At 35.9% G+C, this 17,153-nt stretch overlaps 1 protein-coding gene across 1 annotated transcript in view; it reads left to right on the top strand.

The window, feature by feature from the left end:
* Window positions 1–2,377: 2,377 nt before the first annotated feature.
* LOC132151441 (semaphorin-5B-like) overlaps window positions 2,378–17,153 on the top strand; it is a 39,031-nt gene continuing 24,255 nt past the window's right edge. The window contains exons 1-4 of the mRNA XM_059559540.1: window positions 2,378–2,586; window positions 11,527–11,756; window positions 14,732–14,831; window positions 15,202–15,247. Of these exons, the coding sequence (XP_059415523.1) occupies window positions 11,573–11,756; window positions 14,732–14,831; window positions 15,202–15,247 (330 nt within the window). The 5' untranslated portion in view covers window positions 2,378–2,586; window positions 11,527–11,572. The remainder of the gene's footprint in view (window positions 2,587–11,526; window positions 11,757–14,731; window positions 14,832–15,201; window positions 15,248–17,153) is intronic.

Genomic DNA, 17,153 nt, shown 5'->3' with positions numbered 1-17,153 from the left:
AGTCGAGAGATCTTTTGACTCTTAGCAAACCTTGTTACATTGTGAATCTAGCACAACTCTTGCATAAAATGTCATCCTTTCCCTCATTCCCCTGGGAGAATAAATGAATGAATATCTCATTTCAGTCTGCTGAATTAAGCGACTCCTCTGAATGGAGCCACAAATGAATGGATGGATGGATGAATGTATGAATGAATTGATGGATCTCAAGAGAAAGTCAAACAAAAGTTGAACTGGAAATCAACCGCCCCGTTGTGTATTGTGTTTTTGTGTGCGACGTGGGCCTGGAGATGGAGGGAAACAGAATTATGACAGAGGGGATTGAGCATGTTTTTTGATCTCTTTTCACATATTCTCACTGTGAAATGTCAAATTTGAATTGATTGAAAGGAAAATTACAGCTGTATTATGGGATGTCATAGGGCAGGGGTCTTGTTGCCACAGAAACTAGACCACTGCTTCTCAAAGTGCTGTTCTGCAGCCAATGAGTGAGCAAAGGTCTCATGTCGAATATACAGTGAGTGGCCCCAAAAAGTATTCGGAGGCTTAAAAATGCCTGAATGTCAGTGCATTAAATAAAATGTCACCCCAAATGGCATATATTTGAAAGAAAAAAGTTCTTATTAAGAAGAGCATTTCACTGATATTTGTCAAGTTTTTTTTTTTTTTGCTATTTTGTGTTTATTTTGATCTTTCATTTCAGTACAATCACAACACAATATATTTCAGTTTACATAATGCTCATTACAATCACAAAGTGTTTTAACAAATGCAGGTATGAACAATTACATACTGTGTTTTAAGTATGACTTGTACTTTAGGTTTGTTCGATTGTTTCAAAATATAATTTATTTCCCTTTTTTACAAAAAAAAAACAAAAACAAAAAACAAGAGCAAAAATAAAAATAGAAACTATATACATCCAGGGAAAGAACATGTGTCTTAGTTAAACTCAATCCTTAACAACCTCAGATGGCTTCTTCTATTCTCAAATGACTTATGGGAATGATTATTACATACACATATAAACATATATTATTAACATATATATTATATATTAATCTTGATCTATTTAAGTATAGAAGCAAAATCTGATCTTCTTTCGGATACATATGCAACCCAATTCCTCCATTTTTCCAGAAAAACATCTCTCTTTAAGTTAACAAAAAAGGTAATCTTTTCCATCATATAAATCTCTATGGTCACATCTATCCAGTCATCTAATGTCGGTCTCTCTTGTTGCAACCATTTGCGAGTGATTGCCTTCTGATATTTGTCAAGTTTTAAGTGATAAAACAGGGGCTTCAGGGAAAATGGATCTGTAATTTGACATGGATGGAAATGTGAAGGATGTTCAATCAGTTGTATTGTTTTAAGGTTTTAGGTCATATTTAGACGTAGTGTTTTATTGACTCCATGAACACTAAACTGCATAACAGAACTACTCATTGAATGGACTTGACAGCCATGTTTTCATCTGAGTCGGATTATGTAATAATGTAATTTAAAATCAACATATTAAAGGGTTAGTTCACCCGAGAATGAAAATTTGTCCATCTTAAATTAATGCATTTCTTTTTAACTTTCTAGTCATGAAAGAATCCTGAAAAATGTATTTCAGTTAAAAAAAAAAAATAAAATGTATCTGTTTTCAACATTGATAATAGTCAGAAATGTTTCTTGAGCAGCAAATCAGCACATCAGAATGATTTCTGAAGATCGCGTGCCACTGAAGACTGGAGGATTGATGCTGAAAATACAGCTTTGAATCACAGAAATAAATTACATTTCGAAATATATTCACACAGAGAACAGTTATTTTAAATTGTAATAATATTTCAGAATGTTGCTATTTTTACTGTATTTTTAATCAAATGCAGCTTGGGTGAGCAGAAGAGACGTTTTTACAAAACAATAAAAAAATTGACCCGACCCCAAACTTTCGAACAATGTTTCGATATTAATTAAGATTAATGTTAATAAAGCAAAAAGTATAATGACACTTGTGAAACCTGAATCAGAATCGTTTTGATCCATAAACATCACTCAGACACTGAGTGCCTGATGTTTTTGGTGTTTTTTTTGTGGGAAAAGCGTAGTGAAGTGAAAAGCTTCTACAGCATTTAAATACAGAAGACACTTATGTGATCTTATTTCGTATCAGACATTTTCAAGCATAGCATCAGTGTTGAAGTACTGGGGCTTCTGTACGCATCTGAGATGCACCAGCCTTCATTCGGGAACAGTTTGAGGAATTTTAACCCTTTCGTTCCCCGCGTTAACTCGTCACACATGCCACACACATGCGTTCTCGTGCACCGCCGTCATGCCCCCAGCAGCCTCCCTCCACTGAGAAAGTTAACAGTTTGTTTTTCACAGAGCTGAAAGCTTCACTGCACACATTACTGAAGCCCCTTCATCTCCCTCCTTTCCTCTGGATGTAGGCCGTCCGCTAGAGACTGACTAAAATGATTTCTCTCTCTCTCTCTCTCTCTCTCTGTCTGTCTGTAAGGACTGCATTAAACAGATCTGAAGTCTATCGGATGCGCTCCTCTGGAATAAGCTCTTGCTGACACCTTCCTCTTGGTAAGTACACTCTTTCTGTCCTCCTCTGTTCATCCTTGGACAAAACTATCCACTTCCTGTGAGTCTTTACATCTTGTTGCTCTGTGCTTTCTTTTATTTAATTTTATTGTCCTGAGAGCAGTTTTGCCCACATGTCTTCCCTCCACTTGTGTCCATCCTGTATTATTTTATCCTCTCTCACTGCGCTCCATCTCGTCTTCTCTCTCTCTCTCTCTCTCTCTCTCTCTCTCTCTGTCCCCTCCCTCTCTCCGTGTCTTTGTTGAGGTATGCTGATAAACAGTTTGGCCGTCATCTCCAGACCTCCCCATTGTGTGCCAATTCTCTTTGTTCTCTGAGCCTGTGGTGCTGGTGTGTGTGTGTTTGTGTGTGACTGACCACTTCAAGTGTTTGTCTGAATAGACAGAGTGACTATACAAGAATTTAGCCGTGTTGTCTATAGTGTTGCAGCATTTTGATTGAACTGAACTGTGAACTGAGAAAAAGACAGACACAAAAACAGTTTCATTTCAATTAATCTGTTTTTGTTGTCATTGGAGTTAATCTTGTCATTTCTGTTTGCTTTTTCTGTATAGTTCTCATAACTTATTTTAGATTAGTCTTTTTTTTACTTGCTGTAATTCTTTTTCATTTCAATGCAATTAAATTATTCTTTGTTGTCATGAAAGTTCATTTTGTTGTTCCGTTCTATCTGTGTGTAGTTTCACTCAACTATCATTTTAACTTCATTTTAAATTAAATTGTGTTCATGTTCATTGTTGTCTTGACAGTAATTTGCACTGCAGATATGGAGAAATAATATTTTGAAATAATGTATATTGTAGAATGTGCTTTGCTAAGACCTTATGTAATTATGAAAGTTTAGGGTCAGTATTTGTCTTTCGTTTTAGTTTTTTTTTTTAAAGAAAATAAACCAAATTACATTGATTAAAAGTGACAGTAAATCATAATGATGCAAAATATTTCTATTTCCAAAAATGCTGTTATTTTCAACTTTCCATTCATCAAAGAATCTTAAAAAAATAAATGTATCAGCGTTTCCAGAAAAATATGAAGCAGCACAACTGTTAAATGCACAACTTTGATAATAATCAGAAATGTTTCCTGAGCAGCAAATCCGTATATTTTCATGATTTCTGAAGATCATGTGACACTGAAGACTGGAGGAATGATGCTGAAAATACAGCTTTTATCATGCATTTTACAACATATTCACATAGGAACATTTATTTTAAAATCGTAATAATATTTCACAGTATTACTGTATTTTTGATCAAATAAATGTAGTCTTGGTGAGCAGAAAAGACTACTTTCAAAAACATGAGGACTTTTGAATGGTAGCGTATATTTCTTACGAGAATTTAAATGTATGAAAATATATTAATTTATCATCATTTATTAATCTTGGTTAATGATAATGATTCTTTATTGTTTACTAATTTATAAATTCCTTTAATGTTAACCTATACAACATTTATTGTTCAAAAGTTAACTCTTAGTATATTCAGAAATAAACCAATCCCACTTTTGCATTAACATGAATTACGGTGGAACGTTTTTACAGGAAAGGAAGGGGAAGAAACGTATCTTTTTCTCGTTCTGAAAAGTCTGAGAAATACTGTAAATATAAAACGTGTGGCTGTTGGATTAGTTTCATAACACAGAATCAAACAGAAAACCTAAACGACCATGATAATGAAAATTCATGGATCTGCAACTGTGAGTCTAAGTGCATGTTGTGCATTATTCAGGGCCAGCCGTCGATGCGCAACGATTCATAAACAAATATGCTAATTTACAGCTGTGGGTTGTGATTTTTGCTTCAAGCTCATAACGTTAGTTTAAACATTCTTTTTGCTTTTCTATCTACTTGAATATATGAAATTATTAATCCACTGTTGAGACAGATGCTTCTGTCACAAACCTGCGATAGACAGAGAAAGGGAGAATGAGTGAAACGTGAATGGCGTGAGGATGGACACAATAAAAGGTCGGTCTTGTTGGAGTGCTGTTTAAGATTCTGCCTGGCGTCGGGTCCGTGGTCAGGGCTGAGTGAAAGTGCTTAGCTTTGGCGGATGACCACGTACTCGCTCAAAACGCCCGTAAAGCTCAACGGACTTCATTCACGTGCTTAAGAGCCTCTGCTTTGACAGATAGTTGGCCGGTCGCACAGAGAAGGCTTTCACGCAGAGACAGTGAAGGAGTGGAAGGTTTACGAGGAAAAATTGGCAAACAAGAATGCATCTGAAAAGGCAGACACTTTTAGAGATACAACAAATATCCGTGGAACTGCTAGGTCTTTGGATCTGTCTCACTGTACATCTATCTCAGGATGCTCAGGTTGGCGTTGGCTCTAGGTTGCTGGCCCGTATTAGTGCCCTAATGAGGGTAGTGCACAGACCTCCAGCTGCGTGAATGAGAATACAGTTAACTCAGGGTCTCTTTTAGGGGAGAAAGGTTTCGGTTGTGTGACCCTTTTCAGCATTTAGAGAAATGCTGGCGATTAAGGGCGGCTGGGCTCCAAAGAGCAAAAATTTGTTCTCTGTGTGGGCAATGTTTTTTTGTCTTGTTTTTGTCTGGTGTTTTTGTCACTTAGTCTAGCTAAGGAAAATTAGCTTAAATTACATGCACTCTGCATGATCAAGTGCATCTACCAGGCAGAAGGTCTTCATCCTGTGTGCATTTGAAGACGGTTTCTTGTTTTCTTTCATTTTGACAACACTTTACTTGAGCAATCACAGACAACGGACTTCATTCTTGCACACAGAACAAATTCTCTATAAATCGTTTGTAAACCATTCTTTGGAAATTGTTGCACTGAATGGAATGTGATAATTTATACAGAATATTGTGCTTGCATTTCATGAATGATGCTATAGATGGATCAATTACAAGAACAACATGCCAACAAACATCATGGTCTTTCAGTTGCTTAAAAAGAGCCAATTTTAGGCTCTTCAGATGATATATCATACAAACAAGATTTCTCCCGCAATATAATTGGCTGTTACTGTGTGCTCACCTGTGTGTGATTTCCTAAAACAATCCCTAAATAGTAAATGCAGCTGTAATGAGAATAAGATTTCTTGATGGTGTAGGGTACATTTACACTTTAGTAGTTTGTAGTGTATATTTTATTATTTTAAAGCATATATTAACCTTGGTTATTTTTTCTTTATTATTTATAATATAATTTATAAATTTGCCACTTCATTGACTAAGGTTATTCCATACAGCATTTACAAAAAAAAAAGTAGAAATTAACGTTAACCAAATTTGTAAAATGCTGTAAAAGTAATGTTCAGTTTTGTGCAGTGTTAGACAAATTAACATAAATTGCATTCACTGTGCAAATAGAATATGATGATTTACATTATAATTTATAACAACCAATGCTTTTGAAAAAGATCTTCAGATGATATATTGTACAGACAAGATTTCTCCCTAAATATTATTTCCTGTAACTATGCTCAGACCTTATGAACTTTGCTAAAACAATCCCTAAATAGCTGTTTGTCTCTTGCTTAATACTGGCCAGTAGCTTAAGTTTTTAAGACAAAAAAAAACATTATTCGAAATTGCATACATTGATTTAATATCTACAGTAAGACTCAAAATGTTCGTTAAGAATTTTCTGAATTACACATTGCATCATGTTGTGTTTTAGAGTTGAAGGAGATGCCTGTAAATTCACCAGTTAAGACAATTGGCAGTATCTTTTCCATTTTTCTCCAGATTTTTATTCTTACAGTGTAAATAAGTTCAATTTGGATTTCCTTTGGACTTTAAATTAAAGTTACCAAAAGTAGCGGCAGAGGTTATTATATTTAATGAAGGATTAAGAAGACAAACTTAATTCTTTGAAATAATGTGTCCCAAAGAATCTCTCGCAGTTCAGGAATCTGTATTAAATCAGTCCTTTTTGATTTCATATGGACTTTAACTAATTTAATAACTAAACTTTCTTGCTCTTCTAGGTGGGTAATGTGACCAACTCGGTTATTTTGTAACATCTGGACTTTCCTGAGTTCATATTGAAACCCTTTCAGCTGCTCTTATCACTTGTCTTGTCTTTCTTTATGACTTCCCTCCTTCTCACTTTAAAGATGAGTAGAGATGAATAGAGTTCATAAAGCCCCTGTATCAGTGCGCTGATGCTGCAGTGGTTGGAAAGTGCTGTGACAGTGAGACAGTGTCTATCTGAGACCATCTAGAGTGGATTAGCATTCATCTCTGTGTTTAACTGTTATCACGCATCAGTCATGGATTCGTTGTCTTTCAGTAATGTGCTTGAGGACAGCTGTGTTAAAGTGATCTGACTCCTGGCAGAATTTTCCTTCAACGCCCTTCATTTTCGCTCTCTCACTTATTGACCTTGATACATGTGAAACTTAATATCCAAGGAATTCAGTTGTTTATACATTGCATAATCAAAGTGTGTTGAAGGAATGTTCCGGTTTGAATACAACTACAACAACGTCTATCGAAAGCATCTGTGGTCTGCTTTGGATTATCACATCAGTTTTGACTCGTCCCTTAGTTTGTAGAAACTATGTTGTGTTGACATTACATTTCTTACAGCGGAAGTCTGTGGGGCAAGGCAGGGTTCCAGAACATGTATTTTTCGTGTTGTGTTGGTTTGCCAGAAAGTTTTACATCTAGGTTTGTAAAATCTACATCATACTTGTAACAGCACAAGTACTTTTCACGTTTTATACATTAAAGAGTTTGGTTTATCACTGGACAGTACTGTGCAAAAGTTAGGGATGTTTTTTCATTTTAAAGAAATTCATACTTTTTATTTTTGTGGAACTCATGGAAAAATATTTTTTGTCTTCACTGTCACGTGATATGGATCAGACAAACAGAAAGTATTTCAACAAAACCTGAGTAGAAGTGAAACCACATTTAGTATATTATTTATTTATTTATTTTTTAAATGCAGCAAAATGGGAGACCGTTTAATCCTGATAATCTCATAATCAAGATTTATGTTATGACTGGGAGATATCTACACACTTTAAAAAGTCTCTATTATATAATAATAATAGTTGATAAATTCATGCTCTCGTTAATCACTGATTGTTTTGATGGATTTTGTACTACTTTACAAGGGCAAGAAACAAGTTGCTTCTAAACCAGGCATGATTTGAGAGGAGTCTGAAAAATTCCCTTGTGAATTACCCATAAACATGCTTGGAAGTCTTGAGGAACTTCAACACATTGTTTGAATTGTTCACTCATAGTCTAATCTAGTTAGAAGAACTGTCAGCTCATTATTGACCTCCAGGATATCTGTCTGTTATTGAGCTCATTTGTGTCAGCCATCTTTGACCTTATTTATTCATCCCGTTCTTTCATATCTCCTCTATTAACCCAGAAGGAATCGTCTCAGACATACCATCAGTGGCCCACCTAGTAAGCTCATTGTCTGACCCTGGCCTCCCCTCCTGTGCATTTGCCACTGCCATCATTGGCTTTCATGGCTCTCCATCTCTCTCTCCGTCATCCCTCCATCTCTGTGGCCTCTGATGAGTCTGAGAAGGTGGGCATGAATAGACTGAATGTGGAAGTGCTGAGGGTATTAAGGGGGATTTGGGGGATCAAGGGTCTTTTGCTATTGAGGTGCATTAGACATGGTTGGCGATGAAGTGTCTGCCGCACAGTGTCACGCTCCCGGAGCCAAGAATAAGAGCAACAGTTCGCCTGCGGAAGCTGCTGCCAGAGAATTACACAGAAAACTCAACACATTTCCAAAGAAATCAGATGCATGCCATTCATAAAATTCTACACAGCCCCTTCTTTTTCCATATTAACTGGATTTTGAGAGTTTTTGAATAGGCCTAAATGTTGTTTAAAAGTGGGCTTTTTTTAATATATATACTGTTAATAGTATCACCAAGAGGAACCGTAAAAATAAATACTGTTTTCAAAACAGTTTCGTAAACAGTCCCCCGATATGCTATTGGTGGGACCCTATGATAGCTCCGCCCCCAAATCATGCCATTGGTCGAGCCAGTGTTGCTGTTTAAGATGGGAAGTTTATATTGTTTTGGAGTTAAATCAACTTATGAATGGCTTACTTTTAGTTGTTTTCTGCTTATTAAATGGTATATGAAAAAAAATTAACCCTTCAAATTACACATCATCTTTTTAAATGCCATGCCATGTTTTTTTATTTATTTATAGATTTTATATTAGTTTCTGCTTAAATGAAACTTTCAGCTAAAAGTTTTCCAAGAATATTTTATTTTGAATATTTAGGTATCATTATGTTGTTTGGACAGGGTATAATTTTTTCCCCCTTCTACTAATATAATTTTGATAGTTTTGAATAAAAGCAAGAATAAAAAAAATAAAAAATAATAATGCTTAATTAATAGTGCTTTTAGCTCAATGTTATTTTAGTAAAATTTATACACTGATATTTTTTAATTTTATTTATATTTTTAAATTTGCAGTTTTTAAAGTTTGGTCATTTTGTTGGTTTTGTGATTTTTATTATTTTATTTTTACATTTGTACTTTATTTATTTGTATTTCAGTTATAGTAATTGTATTTATTTCAGGTAGTTCCCAAGGCAGCTTATTTTAATATTTACATTTTATTTTAAATTTAGTTTAATTTAAATTACTGAAATTTATTTGCACACACAAAAGGATCACTTGTTGAAAAATTAATGTGAAAAATTGTAACATTCAATATGTTGACTATAGGAATGCCAAAAGGCCAGTAGTTATTTTGATATGGGCATCAGTTATTTTTTTATAATTGTTAACCAAGCGGCAACCTTTCAGGTTTCTCTCATGAAACCAACATGGAAGTGACTAAAACAGCAAATCAACCGAAGTCCCATAGACTCCCTATTAAAAAATCCAATTTTTACGGCAAAAAAATATATGTTTACGTCCTGGTACAAAAATTTTGCCCTTCATGACAACTGTAAGTTTTTATAACTCATCTGATTCAATTATATTAAGCCAAAAAATTCTGCATAATTAAGGGCATGGACACTTGAGTGACAGGATGATTGTCACCACTGTTGAGCTAGGTGGGCGTGGCTTCAGCAATCATCTCCCGCCTCTTTTCCCATTTTCGATTATCCGGGAGAGACACGCAGTGATGTTCTGCCAAGATGACCCCGTCCAGCTCCGCCTTCTTTAAGCTTCAGAAACGCTCTTCAGATACCTACTGGTGACGTCACGGACACTACGTCCATGTTTTTATACTGTCTATGTTTTGACATAGTTTTGGAGATGTCAAGCTTTCCTTTTTAAAGTAGTTTTTCTAAATGGAAAATAGCTCTTTGGGGGTGTTTCTAAGATGACCTGAGTGGACCGACTTGAATTTTGTTTTTAAAGTATATAAGTGTTTCCATTTGATACCATCATATGGTAACAAGTTTAAGTGAATCAGTACAAAAATATGGAAAAGGTGGAGCTAGTTACAGATACAGGACATCAGACCACCTCTCTAGAGAGTGACCAGTGTTTGGTGTGTGTGTGTGTGTGTGTGTGTGTGTGTGTGTGGTATTTGTGTGGCCACCAACCACCGAAAAACCAAGACAGATGCTGCAGTGATTTCTCAATGACGTGTCAGGAAGTAAAAGTTGAAGTGTGATTGAGCATGTGTTAGTGTGTGAGTGTGTGTGTTTACTGGAGAGCTAACAGGGAGGTTTCTGTTAAAGTGAAGCTGTGTGTATGTATATATTCTGAGCATGTCAGATGTCAGATGCGTGTTTACATGTTGGGTTTACCTGAGCCTCATGCGCTGTTAAACACCTAATGGAAAATAAACAGAGTGAACCGTTTTAAGCTTCAGGGAGGTCATCAAAGAGAGCCGTTGATTTACATGACAATATATCATGAAAATATATCAAAATCTTTTCTTTAACTGATAATTAAACTTTTAATGATCAGCTGGCTCATCGTCCAGAGGCTGACAATTACAGCAAAGCAGTGTTATGTTTTAGAATAACATTGTGTTGAACCGCTGCGTGTCTTGGAAGAGGTCCAGACGTTTACTCTGCTGAGAGATGGGAGTTAATTAGATTAGAAAGAGCAAGACTTACTCCATCTAACCCCCGAGGAGAAGATGAAGCCGTATCTCTGCGCTCTGTCTGTCTGCTCACTTGTCTGTTTATCTGTCCATCTAGCTTACTTGTCTGGATGTCCATTTGCTTTCTTTCTGTTCTTTCAAAATGTACAATTCCAAACACACTAAAATGTAAAAAATTGTGAAGACTTACTGAAGCTTTCAGGAAGTCCATATTCCAAGTCTTTTTATTTCAATAACAAGGTGTTTTTCCAGTATTGGTTCCATTTTTCCCGTAGGGATTTTTAAGAAGTCTTTGTAAAAGTGTTATAAGCCATGAAGTAAACCAACCAGCTACGAGGTGAATCACAACATTACAAACTTATATTTGAAGTAAAAAGAGTATTTAAAAATCAAGCTAAAAAACAAGACCTGATGGCTTTACGAGAATGAACTACAATCCGTTGAAACATTGTGAATGACATAAATTAAAAATGATTGTGAAATGTAAAACTATTCAATTTAGGTTGTTGATTATATCTATATAAGCAATATATTTTACATTTACTGTAAAATATGCATACACGTATAGAAATATTTAACTATATTGACAGATTCGATTATGTCAGAGCTCTTTTTGGTCGAAGCAGCTCTCTGATTGGTGAAATGTTTTGTGCAGAATCATGGGTAATGTAGTTTATCACCACAAATTAAGCTGTTTAACATGATTATTCAAAAATTAAGTTGAAATAAAGTCAACAGATGGCTTCAACAAAAAGATATACTGTTGATTAACCTCGTAGCTCACAACAGGTAGAAGTAATTTGTAAAATCAGTTTTCCCTTTGGGGGAAACTCTATAACGTTGCACTCTATAACGTGATTCATTTTTCATCTCTCCTCTTTTCAGGACTCTCTCACTGTTCACACGTAAGGGAGAGGTTGTTGCAGTAATCATGACAGCATTGACGTTCCGGGTCGGACCGCTGTCCTACGCTGGACTCGTCATCTTCTGCCTCCTCTCTCTGCCTCTCGTCTCGTCACAGACGCCATCACTCCCAGTGACCTCTGACCCTGAGTCTGCGCCCTCTCTGCCTGGAGAGTGCCTGAGAAAAATGCACCCTGTTACCTCCTACACAGGTGGGTGTAAAATAGCTTGCTCTCCTGCCCTTTCCATCATCGCATTTGGAGCCAAAGGTTAAAACGATAAGCCTTTGAATCATTTTTTTCCCCTGAACATCACGGTTATATTGGTGAAGCTAGTAAAAACTGCTTAGATTGCAGCTAGAAAAGAGGAGGCCATCTAACTGAAACCAGAGACAGTATAGGGAGGATAAAAACAGTAAAACGAATGGGAGAAGTCACATTGCTCACTATAATGGCTGTAAATTTCAGTTACAAGAGCCTTTTTGAAAAATACATTACTTGATTTTTAATAACTAGTATGTATTTATTCATTAAATTAATCAAAAGTGACAGTAAAGACATTTATAATGCAAAAAACCCCCATGTTAAATAAATGCTGTACTGTTGAACTTTCTACTCATCAAAGAATCCTGAAGAAAAAAAACCGTTTCTGCAAAACTATGAAGCAGCTCTACTGTTTCAGAATTGATGATAAAAATAAATGTTTCTTGAATATTAAATCAGTATATTAGAATGATTTCTGAAGGATCATGTGACACTGAAGCCTGGAGGAATTATGCTGAATATTCAGCTTTTATCATAGGAATAAATTGCATTTTACTATATATTCAAATAGAATATAGCAATTAAAAATTGTTATAATATTTCACAATATTAATCTTTTTCTGCATTCTTGATTAAATATGTGCAGCCTTGGTGAGTAGTAGACACTTCTTTGAAAAACATTAAAAAAATCTTAAGGCTTGAACAGTAGAGTAGCTTGAGTTAGGCCAAAGAAGTTAATGACACAATTTTCATCAGAATTTATTGTTTCTTTGACATGTTATTGAAATATATCCTTAACAAACCTTGTACTAGCAAGACTAGAAAGCTACGTTCACACTGCGAGCCTTAGTGCTCAATTACGATTTGGTCCGATCCGATTTTTTTGTATAGCTGTTCACATTGTTGTTTAAATGTGGCCAATATCAGATTTCCAATGTGAACAGGTCATGGTTCTGAACTGACCCACATTCGCAAAAGAACAATATGAACAGGGTTGCTAGAGTTCTCAAAAAAAGTCTGCCCAATTGCTTCTCAAAACCATTCCAAAACTATCCCAGTCGTGTTCTGGGTGTATTGTGTTAGTGGGGTCGCTTTAACCCACAGAGTTAAAAAACAACAATGAAAAAGTTTCCCAATTATGCTAGAAAACTGTGGACTTGGCAACACTTGAAGTAGAAGTAAAAGCGGAGAACATAAAGTAAGTGATTATGCATTTATTTATTCTGTGATTTGATACAAAGGCCAGCGAAATTATGTGCAGGCAATATGAAAAATAAATACAAGGATGTGAGCGAAGAGAGCAGAGTTTTTAAACTTTATGATACGAACCCTTATGTTTTGCTTGTATAAAGATTTGTCACTGCAATACTTACGAGTTCTGACCCGTCACTGTACTTCCACTGACTAACTTTTGCAACTGTCTTGATAGCTTTGGGTATGTAAAATCAGATGTTATATAACCAGATGTTAAAGGTTTACACAGCTGTGTGTACAATCACGCCCTGCAGTTTCTAATATCACACATTAATCGCCGCAATCTGCTCTAAAAATTATGCAGGCAGGGCTACACTGTAAGTGTTTATATTGTCCTCTATTATATAAGTGTAAGTGAATCACTGTAGTAGCAGAAGCTGCTGTACACCAAAGACATTAAGAGAATATTTTGCCCATCGAGAGAGATTCAGCAGCATTTCTTTTTTTAAGTGTGAGACAGTAAGGGTGTAGTCATCTGTTTTTGGGCGATAATGACCCTGATTTACAGCAAAGCTTGCTTCAGCACTGTTTGGAGAGCTAAATGGACTGCATACGCAATGTTCCTTCTCTTCAGCCGAGCTGCTCCTGAAATGTCTGATCATTTCATTATTAGTCAAGGTTTTCTTTTTGTCGCTAAAAAGTCACACATTTTAAAAGTGCTTTAAGCAATTTAATTTGTTTTGTTGACTTCTGCTGGACTTACGCCTGATTCACGTAGTATGATTTTGGCCACAATTTAGACGAATTTTTGGAAATCATGAAAGATTACAAGGCCAAAATCGTCTTCTGAGATGATTGCACAACTGATACAAATGGTGACTGAAATCTTAAAGTAATAGTTCACCAAAACAAAAAGAAAATTATTTCATCATTTACTCATCTTCATGTCGTTGCAATGTTAGTCCAAATTGTTTTGGTATTGACTTCTATTGAATGGCAAAAAAAAAATAAAAAATACAATGGAAGCCAATGGGAACTGAAACTATTTGGTTTACCAACATAATAGATTATATTGAAGAAAGTATTTGGTACCCAAACAGTTTCAGTTCCCTTTGACTTCCATAGAATGGAATTGGCTGTTGTAATCCTCATTTCTCCTAAATGAATAAATGTAATGTGGACAAATATAAAAACAACACAAGTGATTTCTGAAGGATCATGTGACACTGAAGACTGGAGAAATGATGCTGAAAATTCAGCTTTGCATCACAGGAGTAAATTACATTTTAAAATATATTAAAATAGAAAACAGTGATTTTAAATTGTAAAAGTATTTCACAGTTTTACTGTTTTTATTGTATTTTTGGTTAAATCAATGCATCCTTGGTGAGTGTTAAATACCTACCAACCACAAAGTGTGCAATTGCATTAGTGCATAATATGTCTTATGATGAACAAGACTATTAATGCATGATTCAAACCCACTTAGACAGTTCCTGACAACGGTTTATTAAACAAATCTTAAGAAAAATCTTAAGGAACAGTGCGTGAAGAGTATCTCACAAGACGAATGCTGCAGTCACATAACATTGGTCTTCATTTGCGCTAACTTGTGGGATTTTTTCTCAATTCGTGGTATTACAAACAGTTGAACCCAGCAGCTAAACAGCAGATCAAATGTTTCCACTCACAGCTGTCTAACTGTCACCTGTGGCTCTTTTCTGCTGTAGCTTTGAGCCCATGGCTGTCCTCTTTCTCTCTGCCTGGAGTGACTGACTACTCACCGCTCGCACTCGACCTCACCAGGAACCAGCTGATAGTGGGAGCCAGGTAACACACACACACACACACACACACTTGTTTTAGTGAAAAGTGGGTTCATCCCATAGGCGTAATGGTTTTTATACTGTACAAACTGTATATTCTATGGCCCTACACCAACCCTACACCTACACCTAACCCTCACAGGAAAGTTTGTGCATTTTTAGTTTCTCAAAAAAAGTCATTCTGTATGATTTATAAGCGTTTTGAAAAATGGGGGCATTGGGTTATGTCCTCATAAGTCACCCTCTCCTGTAATACCTGTGTCATACCCATGTCATTATACAGAGTTGAGTCCTGATATGTCCCAAACACACTCAAACACAGAAGTACAAGCCCAGCTGAGCCTGTCAAATCTAAAGCATCTCTTTTTATGTAGGAATCATCTCTTCCGTTTGAATTTGAGCAACGTCTCTCTCCTGCAGGTAGGACATCATTTTCTTTCTCTCTTTCTTTATTCTCCTTCCCATCTGTCCATCCAATCATCTTAATGTCTCTAGAAATGCAGTTCCAGCACTGTCCATTTAATTGATCCCATGCCAGACACACACTCAGACTCAGTCTTTATTATGATTGCCCACATGTTCGAAAGTGCTGATGCACAGAAGCAGAGATATCCAACAAATCAAATCAAAAACACACACACATTCAGTAGCATCTGGTATTTTGCAGATGTTTGAAAAGCATTGACTTCCAAGACCGCTGCGTCATGTTCAGCATCCCGATTTAAGCTCCTCTCCTCCGAATCTCTTGAAAAGAGGAATCCAAAACTATTTTTTGCAAGTTCATCAAAATTAGCAATTTCATTTTATTTTTCATTCAAATGGCATAATTTGCTCATCTTTGAGAGTATGTTTTGGTGGGAAATGGTTATGGAAAAACTTTCTGACTGATTTTGGTGCAAGCAATCTTCAATAGCACTGTGGATCAAATAAAGTGTAGAATATGATCCGTTCAATATGCAGACGTCTGTATGTTTGTCTACTGCTGCAGATTGTCTGTGTTTGAGGTGGTGAGCTGCTGTAGACTGCAGTCTCATCTGGGAGTGGGTTTAAATTGGCCTTGTTTGTCTTGATGTAGTGGGAACGCTGAGATTGTGTTGTGCTTGCGTGACAAGCCTGTTGAAAGCTTTGAGCGGTTGTGTGATATTTAAGTGTTGCGTTTGTGGAAGACCCTGCTGGTGAACCCTCTAAACATTCACCGTAACCTTAAAAGGGGGTGACGCCTTGGAGGCAGATCTCACAAGAATCTGTCAGAATCCAGTGATTTAGGGTGACCTCATGACCCTGTGTCCACAAGAGTGACCCACGGTCACCCCTCTAGCAAACACACACACTGCAGCATGACAACTTCCTCACTGCGCTCCTCTATATCTCTGTTGTAAAATAATTTTAGAACAGCATATTTGCAGAAACTAAAGATACAATTTTGACAGTCTGTCCATCATGAACTAATGTAATTTCCAGCCTGTCTTAAATAACCATTCATGTTGCTGTGCAAATTACATTTTAAAAACATTTTAAATAGAAAGGCAGACACTTTCTTTTTGTCTAACTTAATTTTTTTTCCAAAGGTGATTTTAGTAATCTTTTGAAAGAAAAAAAAATTAGGGCCAAAATTGTTGATTGTGGTAGAACTTATGCTAAAAACAGCAGAGATGTGCTTATGATATATTATAGTAGAATTAAAAATGTCATTATTCATATATGTTTGATGGATTTTCATATTTTAAGATAGAAAGTCTGATTCTGGACGAGTAATTTTATTTTTTTTAATAAAATGTATAAAAAAATATAAATGTCCAATGATATGAAGACCTTAATTTATTAAAAAAATAAAATAAAAAAGCTGCATTGAAGCTGTGTAATTTCTCAGCCATTAGCATCACAAAACTGTAATGACTGTTTTCAAACAGGTTTCCTAAAAAAACTCGCTTCATATTTTATCAGTGAAACATACAAAACTCACTTCAAGTTACACACATCAGCCATTTCAGTAAATGAAAGATATCATAATGATCTATTGCAACTCATGTCAATGATTTATTAAATCTGTCTTGAAATTGTTATAGTTTAATGACGGTTCTGTGTCAGGAACAGGCCACAGAAAGAGATAGAGAGGTTAGATAAGAGTGGTTTAGCTGAGGTCAAATGATCGTGCCTGGATGAGCAGATCTTGAGTGTGTTGGAGAAAAAACACAACCCTACAACATCCAGAGGTGACACAAGTCTGACCCCTCTAGATCATTCAGGGTGAATCCTGCTCTTCAAATGAAAGAGTCTTTCACGTGTTGTTCAGTGACCTGACTGCAGAGGCATGGCTAGATTGATG

Source organism: Carassius carassius, chromosome 10 (assembly GCF_963082965.1).
Source record: "Carassius carassius chromosome 10, fCarCar2.1, whole genome shotgun sequence".
NCBI classification, from domain to species: Eukaryota; Metazoa; Chordata; class Actinopteri; order Cypriniformes; family Cyprinidae; genus Carassius; species Carassius carassius.
The sequence above is the reverse complement of the archived record's forward strand: the minus strand, read 5'-3'. Positions and strand labels throughout refer to the sequence as shown.